Source organism: Halyomorpha halys, unplaced genomic scaffold, assembly GCF_000696795.3.
Source record: "Halyomorpha halys isolate HHAL.00 unplaced genomic scaffold, Hhal_1.1 Scaffold368.1, whole genome shotgun sequence".
In the NCBI taxonomy this organism is placed as follows: Eukaryota; Metazoa; Arthropoda; class Insecta; order Hemiptera; family Pentatomidae; genus Halyomorpha; species Halyomorpha halys.
The window spans coordinates 101,840-110,550 of NW_027111728.1; the positions used below are offsets into that span (position 1 = coordinate 101,840).

Below are 8,711 nucleotides of genomic sequence, written 5' to 3' on the forward strand. Positions count from 1 at the left end.
AGAATATAACATAAATAGTTAGTAGAATATAACATAAATAGTTAGGAGAATATAAAATAAATAGTTAGTAGAATATAACATAAATAGGAGAATATAAAATAAATAGTTAGTAGAATATAACATGTTATCCTCTGAACTGATCAACTTTTAAGACCTAATTATAAATTGATTTAATGTTATCTGGACAATCATTTAGATATTAACCAAAGAGCTGTAGATTCTAGAAGTTTACCTCTCACCACATTGCGTTGTAATTTAAATCGAAATTAAATGAAATATATGATAAATATTTAGTAGAATATAACGTAAATAGTTAGTAGAATATAACGTAACTAGTTAGTAGATTATAACATAAATAGTTAGTGGAATATAACATAAATAGTTAGTAGAATATAACATAAATAGTTAGTAGAATGTAACATAAATAGTTAGTAGAATATAACATAAATAGTTAGTCGAATATAACATCAATAGTTAGTAGAATATAACATAAATAGTTAGTAGAATATAACATAAATAGTTAGTTAAAAAAATAAAATACCTTACAAGTTATTGAGGAAATACAAAGTTACCCTCTGAACTGTTCCCCAATCGGTTGGAAACACTGCCGCCTCTGTACGGTATGAAAGCGTCGTTGGCTATAATCCCGCTGTTCAGCCAGCCTTCTTCAGTCTCCAAATTTAATTTTGAATTTTGAGTCTTAGAAGTCCATCCTCCTCTGTCGAGGAGAAAATCGGGAGGATCTGTAGAACTTTCGTTTCCAGCGGTTTCGGTTATTTGCCATATATCTGTAAAGGATATCATATTTGAACATTAAGTATTGAAATATCAGCCTCTTTTTTTCGCGACTTACTATTGAGTCCTGAGTCACATCTTACTATGTGGGTCGAAACGTCAGTTTATAATAGTTGCCCCCCATTTTTATGTTATTTCCGTGCGGAACATCTTGATGTACAACATATTATGTAGGAGGAATTGCATTTCATAACCACCTAAATACATTTTCAAATTTTTAAAGTGTATATTTTGATTTAATTGTTTATATACTTTACTGTGAGAAGGTGAGAGGACGTCTTACCAACTCAGTTGAATTAGATACGATACAAAATGAAATCCTTTTTCCTCCTTCAGAAAAAAACCTAAGGTTTGTAAGTTGTAAGAAGTATTAGTACAAGAGCCGAGAAGAATAAAAGGGAGTTATCTCATCCCAATTTTTGATTACTTTAATGAAAACTATGTATAATTACTAGATAGAACTGACGAGTCTGCCAAATATAGCTAGGGAATAAAAAATTGTGACTGTTTCAAAACCTTAAAAAACATTAATCTTTCATTCGGAGCTATATCTTAAAAACTGCCAACACTAAAAAATCTAAAAGAACATTACTTAAAGAAGAGTAAATTTTCTGAAATATTAGCCCTAATAGAGCTATTTACGTCCAATAGTTCTCTAGATATAGCCTTTTAAAAAGCAACATTTCATAAAAATGTACTGAAATAGTTAATTTATTTTGAGAAATTTATATCTCAGGAACTATGTGACGTACAGATGTCTATTAGCAATCAAATTAAGGCTAGTTTAATGTACTATAAAGTAGTCTTTAATCATTACCTTCGTAGGAATAGTAGTTTTCATGATATTTGCTAAAATAAATTGATTTATAGTTGTTCAGACAATAAGTTTATGAAAAACTTTAATGAAGAAACCATAGGACGTACAGATGTCAGAACTCAAATTAAAGCTAGTTAAATTTACCATAAAATAGTTAATAACGTTTATCTTTTTAGGAGTAGTAGTTTTAATGATGTTTGATGAAATAAATTCACAAAATTTTAATTTCTAGTTTTTCGTATAAAATGTTGGATTTTTGAAAAAATATATCTGTAGACCCATAAGACCAATGTATGTCTACTAACACTCAAAGTAAAGGAAATTTAACTTACTATAAAGTAGTTTATGACATTTATCTTCGTATGAATAGTAGTTTTTATGATACTCACATATGAATATAAATTTGACAAATTAAAATTTATCTGAACGAAAGTACACATCATCGGCTACTTTATAGCTCATTAAACTATCTTTAATTTGAGTGCTAATAGACATGTGTTTGTCAAATGGTTTTTGAGATATAGATTTATCAAAATAAATTAACTACTGATATTTCAGTATATTTTTATGAAATGTTGCTTTTTTAAAAGGCTATATCTAGAGAACTATTGGACGTAGATAGCTCTATTAGTGCTAATATTTCAGAAAATTTACTCTTCTTTAAATAATGTTCTTTTAGATTTTCTAGTGTTGTAGGCAGTTTTTAAAGATATAGAGCTAAAGATTAATGGTTTTTTAAGGTTTTGAAACAGTCACCATTTTTTATTCCCCTTAAATATACTTGGCAGACTCATCAATTTTGACTAATAATTATACCTAGTTTTAAATTATGTAATCAAAAATTGGGGTGAAATAACCACCTTTTTTCTCCTCTTGGGCTCTTGTACTATGTAGGTTTCATTTTATATGACTAAAAGACATGAGTGGCTTAGATAATTTAATATAATTGTTCTTGAAAGAGTATTTTATCTACACGTCATTTTATTTTCAAGACCACATGACTAACTTAATAATCAGCCTTTAATTATTGTAATCACCTACTTACTTTACTTTATTTTTAGAATTAGAATATATTTTTTTCATCTTCCTCTCATCACTATGGTTACAAAAACTATTAAACAAATTATAAGTTAATCGAACACTATTAAACTTATTATAGCTTCAATATTTTAAACCAACAACCGGCGGGCGTTGATGACCTCTTGAACGCCCTTTCAAAACAAACAAACAAACAAATGATTATTAAAAAATAAAAAAAAGTTTAAACGCATTTTTCTTTGTCGTAATAAAGTTTAACAATTGGAAATTTTTACAGTTAAACCCTCTATTGTGTGTTTTTCTACTGAAATAATTTCATTTACGATTAAAGCTTTATGGTTTTGATGCCAAAGCTAAAAAAACAAAAACACTTATTGTTAAAAATATTATAGTTTTTGCTTGAAACATGGATTCTATCATTGCTAGAGCACATTAAAATATGCTTGATTTTTAAAATTATTTTATTTGGGTTAAACTAACATAATAGGTATTATATCAATTATTAATCATTTATTGTTAGTAGAATATAACATATAAACTAACATAATAGGTATTATATCAATTATTAATCATTTATTTGTAATATTTGTGGAAGAAACTCACCTCCTGATGTGATGTTGTTGTTTCCTTGTTGGAAGTCGTATACAGTCTCGTTATTCGCAATCGTACCTGAAGTCGTCATACTTGTTAAGATATATACAAATTACAAGACATAAAAAAGTAATTATTTACATAATGAAAAAAGTACAAAAGCCAGAAGTTAATTTTAAATGTTATTTTTTATTTATTTTTTTTGTAGCTTGGAGCAAATGCAACTTTGTTTTTTTTTAGATGAGATAATTATCTCATTAGAAACAGTATTTTAGATTGTTTAAGAAAAAAGTACATAATTTCTTTTTAACAATGTTAACAATTTACACTTATTTTTAACTAAAGTTTTTTGTCGTTATGTTGTAATTTGTTTTGGTTTTTATATATTTTATTAAATTAAGCATCTATGACTGTTATGAGATTAATGCAAATCTTTTTTTTTTGGTGTATTTAACGTTTTTTGTTGGGGGCGACGGTAGGAACGCTGTAACCTCCCTCCTCCCCCGCCAACCCATAGAATGCGAGTTCGAGTCCCCGGCCCTATCTGGGATGTTTTTCAAGCATATAGTTATACAATACTCACTCATAACCTCTCTCAGGCATTTGTGAGGTCCGTTAGCCAATGGTAGCCTCACAAAAATTGGCGTGAGAGGGACGAACCCACCCTAGGAAAACAACGTCATGAAACGCATGATTTATTTCCTAAGTACACCTCCACGGTCTGTCGCGCCAATAATAATAATTTTACATTTTTTTACCTATGGGTATAATTTTAACTATATAACTATTTTGGATGGCAGGCGTACATTTTCTTTAAAAGGGAGAATACAGTATTCTCCAAGGCGCTCAAACTCCGACATTTTTAGAAAAAAAACAACTGCATTGTTATTATATGTCTTATTTACATTACATTTATTTCCCTCTACCGTAGAATTATGATTTATATGATTCGTTTCATAAAGTAGTGTTTAAAAATTTATTATTAATTAGTAAAGGGCAAAACTTACCTTCTGTTGTTAGATTAGTATATTCTTGAGGAGTACCGTTTTGAGTTTCATTATTCAAAGAGATATCAGTAGACGTCACACCTGTTAATTGATATAAAAATAATATTTTCAAGAATTAACATTACTCTGTTAATATAAAAAAATAAAATTAATCCATAGCGAAAGAAGGCAAAATAACTTTTAGAAAATCGTAATATATAAATAAATTATAGAGAAGAAATTTAACAGAATACGTGAAATGTAAAAAGAAAACAAAACCCTGTTTCATCTCATAACTCATGGGGTGACTGACTTCTAGTAACATAAATGGAAAATAATTAAACACAAATTAACTAAAAATAATTATAAAAAAGAAACAATAATTGTTTATATACCCAACATACAAGTTTAAAATAAAATCAAAAGTATCAAAGGTAGCAAAATATTTTAAAAAAGAAAATTCTAAATAAATAAGAAGACAAAAAAAAATCCCCTAACAAATTATAAATTCTAAAAATATCTAATAATATTTATGTTAAATTGTATCTATCTTTTTACTAATTTACAATCTTTTTTTAAAGCTTTTATCTGTCATTTGCTGTGTGTAATAGTAATGTGAATGAAAACATATTTCATTTATTAGTCAGATGTTACGCTTCAGAGTCATATAAGAAAAAATAAGTTAAAAAATGGTAAATGTTTATTGTAGAAAAAACTGTAATCAATATTTTGATTGATATTTAATTTTAGCTTAATTATATATGTAATAAAACAATTTATTAAGGATATTGAAAATTCTCTCCGAACGAAACTCTGTTAGAATTTTGATTGAAACAACAGTCTATGAAAATTTAATCAATTTTAAATATCAAATAAAATTTACATAAATAAATTCTACAGTTGTATGTATATATAAAGTAGATAAGATCCAGAATTTAAATTTCTAAAATTGGTTTATTCTATTGGATTTAACCTTAACTTATTAGTGTAATACAGGACAAACCTTACCTATTGAAACGTTTGTATTCTCTTGAGGCTGGTCGTTTAAAATTTCACTATCCGGAAATATGAATGAAGAGCTGATATCTGTTAAGAGATATAAAAATAATATGTTTAAGAATTAACATTAAGGTATCTGTATTTTAAAAAAAAGCAATAAATTAATAAAAATGTCGTTGAATCCAAAAATTGATAAATTAGAGTCGTGTAATACAAATTTTACCTCCTGAGGTTAAGTTAGTATTGTCTTGAGGCTGAGCGTTTACAGTCTCATTATTCGCAATGAAAAATGTATAGATGGCACCTGTTGAGAGATATACAAATGATATGTTTAATAATCAACATTAAGGTATCAGTATTAAAAAATAAATAAATAAAAATAGTATTAGAGCCCAAAATTGATATTTTAATTAATTATCAGTTAATTGATTTATTAGAGTGGTGTGGGATAAATCTTACCTCCTGATGTAAAGTTAGTATTGTCTTGGAGCTGGTCGTTTATAGTCACATTATCCGCAATGAAAATTGTAGAGATGTTACCTATTAAGAGATATACAAATAATTCAGTTACATATCAATAATAATTGTCAATTATTTAAAAAATTAAGAAGGTTGATTTTGATAAATTGGTTTTTCCTATTTTTGGAGGCCGTGTTGAAAAACCAGAGCGTCCAAATTCGATCACGGTACAATAGTTAGGAGGAATTAAAAATGGCGGTTTTTTACAAACATTGCAAACATTTTTTTTTTTAAATTACTTGCGAAACTGAAAAAAAATAATAGAAAAATGTTAATTTCTCGTTCTGAAAAAATTTATCTCAGAAACTATTAGACATATACCCTATACTAAGCAGGCCTATAATCACCTAAATAAAAGTCATTTGAATGTACTATGATGTTGTTAGTAGCATTTATTTTCGTTGGAGAATTTTTTTTTCACAAAATATTAATTTTTGTTGTCTTCTTAAAAAAAATGTCTTCTATCTCAAGAACAGTCGAACGTAAAGAGATCTATTAAATCTCATATTTTAGAAAATTTACTCTAATTTAAATACGTAGCTATATAAAAAACTATAAAATTAGTCTATGTAGATATGAACGAAATATGAAATATAGTTATCAGTAAAACTTTGGACAAAGCTTACCTCCTGAAGTGATGTCGGCATTCCCTTGGTAGTCCTTTTTAGTCACATTATCCGCAATGAAAAATGTAGACATGCTACCTATTAAGAGATATACAAATAATTCAATTATATATCAATAATAATTGTCAATTATTAAAAAAATTAAGAAAGTTGATTTTGCAAAATTGCTTTTTCATATTTTTGTAGGCCGTGTTGAAAAAACAGAGTATCAAAATACGATCACGGTACAATAGTTAGGAGGAATTAAAAATGGCGGTTTTTTAAAACATTACAAACATTTTTTTTTTAAATTACTTGCGAAACTGAAAAAAATAATAGAAAACTGTTAATTTCTCGTTCTGAAAAAAATTATCTCAGAAACTATTAGACATATACCCTATACTAAACAGGCCTAATATCACCTAAATAAAAGTTATTTGAATGTACTATGATGTTGTTAGTAGCATTTATTTTCGTTGGAGAAATTTTTTTCACAAAATATTAATTTTTGTTAATTAGGAAAAAATTGTCTTCTTAAAAAAAATTTCTTCTTGCTATCTCAAGAACAATCGAACGTAAAGAGATCTATTAAATCTCATATTTTAGAAAATTTACTCTAATTTAAATACGTAACTATACTAAACTAGGAAGTTTTTGTTAGTCTATGTAGATATGAGCGAAATATGAACGAATATTTTAGTTTTTCTTGAATAAAATAAATTTCAGAGTGCATATACTTAATATTTTCTTTTTAATGACATTTACTGAATATTTTTTATAGTTTAGGTAAAATTTGTACCTGTTTTTAACTGAAAATAATGAGTTTTTTTTTCTTTACTTAAAAAAACTCAAACATATATTTTTTTTTCACTTCTGGAAGAGCCGCCAGTCTTTATTCCTTCTGACCAAGGTTGGCAGTCATTAATTTTGAATCAAGACTGTGAATAGTTTTTTAAAAATTGGTGTAAAATAACTTTTTTTTTTATCCTCCTGGGCTCTTGGACTATTTGATTTAATTTGCAGCCAACCAGCAAGGATAGGTGTTATACTAAATCAGGCAAACTCATTTCCAGCTTTTAATATATAACATAAGATAGTTTTGAACAATGTTATAGCACATTCAACTCCTCTTGATTTGTTAAAATTATTTATATCGTACCAGATATAAAGCTAATTACTTATTTTATTTCTGATAACTTTGGACAAAGCTTACCTCCTGAAGTGATGTCGGCATTCCCTTGGTAGTCGTATACAGTCTCATTATCCGCAGTGATACCCGTCGGCAGTGCTGCAGCTAACAACACAGGAGCTGGATACAATAGCTGGTAGCCACATATCACCAGGCTGTAGGCGGCCCAAACAATCCGACCAGCCATCCTGCACAGGTAGAATTAACTTGTACAGTCTCCCGACCTAGTTCTGTATTCCTCCGTGTGATCCATTGTATTGTATCATTGTTCTCTGTTTCATTCACGTTTCAATAAACTCTTAAGTCTAATTTGATTCAACACAACTTAAGACAAGCGTTATTTATTAAGCGATATACTCGTTATCACGTATCATGAGGACCGAATCCATACATACCGAAATTACGCTATATTAACCAAAGTTGTATGAATTTTTGTCTGTACCCTCACAATCGATTCTTAAACTTCTTTTTATATATATATATAACACAAAACCGCCAGGATATCTATCTTCGCAATAAGATGTAGTTTTTTTTTTATTTTATTAAGTAAGGAATGTCGTTTTTGTTTTGTCTTTTCACTCTGACTAATGTAGATAATCCCAGTTTTGGTATACTGTTTGTTTATTAGCTTATGTAATAATTTATAGATTATTATTAGTGGAAGATTATTGATTGACCGTGTGTAAGATGAAAGGAATATGGTCCGGGTGCGGTCAAAAAAACTCAAATAGTAGAATTATACTATTTTATTGAGCCAACGTTTCGCCCCACGTTGCAGGGCTTCGTCAAGGCTAAAAAAGATACAAACACATAGTTATAAAAGAAAAAAAAAAAGAGAAAAAACATAAGTGTAAAATAACAGGGGTATAAAATGTAAAAAAGTAAGATTATTATTACTATTATTTAATTTATAAATTATTATCTTAAATATTATCTTTTCAATTCACCATTAGGGTAAGCAGTTTTGTTATTAGCTTCTTACATAATAATCTAATAGTCTGTTGATTGTCATTATTATTATTTAATAATTGTTACAAAGATTGTTAAATTATGTAGTTTACTAGCTAACTATACTTGTACGGGGGTTGGCCCATAAACAAATAAATAAATTATTAATTAATTACTTGTTAAAGCCACCTCAAATTGACAATGTCTTTACAAATTTACAAGAT

The 8,711-nt window shown here is 27.7% G+C and overlaps 1 protein-coding gene across 7 annotated transcripts in view; it reads right to left on the bottom strand.

Moving 5' to 3' along the window:
- The window catches only part of LOC106681840 (uncharacterized), a 50,357-nt gene that overhangs the window by 4,348 nt on the left and 37,298 nt on the right, over nucleotides 1–8,711 (bottom strand). For 3 of the 7 annotated variants that reach the window (XM_014422373.3, XM_067049759.1, XM_067049755.1), the window contains exons 2-9: nucleotides 7,564–7,727; nucleotides 6,372–6,449; nucleotides 5,686–5,766; nucleotides 5,450–5,530; nucleotides 5,236–5,313; nucleotides 4,249–4,329; nucleotides 3,254–3,319; nucleotides 573–788 (exon numbers count right to left, since the gene is read on the bottom strand). In XM_014422373.3, the coding sequence (XP_014277859.1) occupies nucleotides 573–788; nucleotides 3,254–3,319; nucleotides 4,249–4,329; nucleotides 5,236–5,313; nucleotides 5,450–5,530; nucleotides 5,686–5,766; nucleotides 6,372–6,449; nucleotides 7,564–7,727 (845 nt within the window). Of the gene's footprint in view, nucleotides 1–541; nucleotides 789–3,253; nucleotides 3,320–4,248; nucleotides 4,330–5,235; nucleotides 5,314–5,449; nucleotides 5,531–5,685; nucleotides 5,767–6,371; nucleotides 6,450–7,563; nucleotides 7,728–8,711 lie in introns of all 7 variants that reach the window. The other 4 variants (XM_067049756.1, XM_067049760.1, XM_067049757.1 and 1 more) reach the window with 4 other exon arrangements.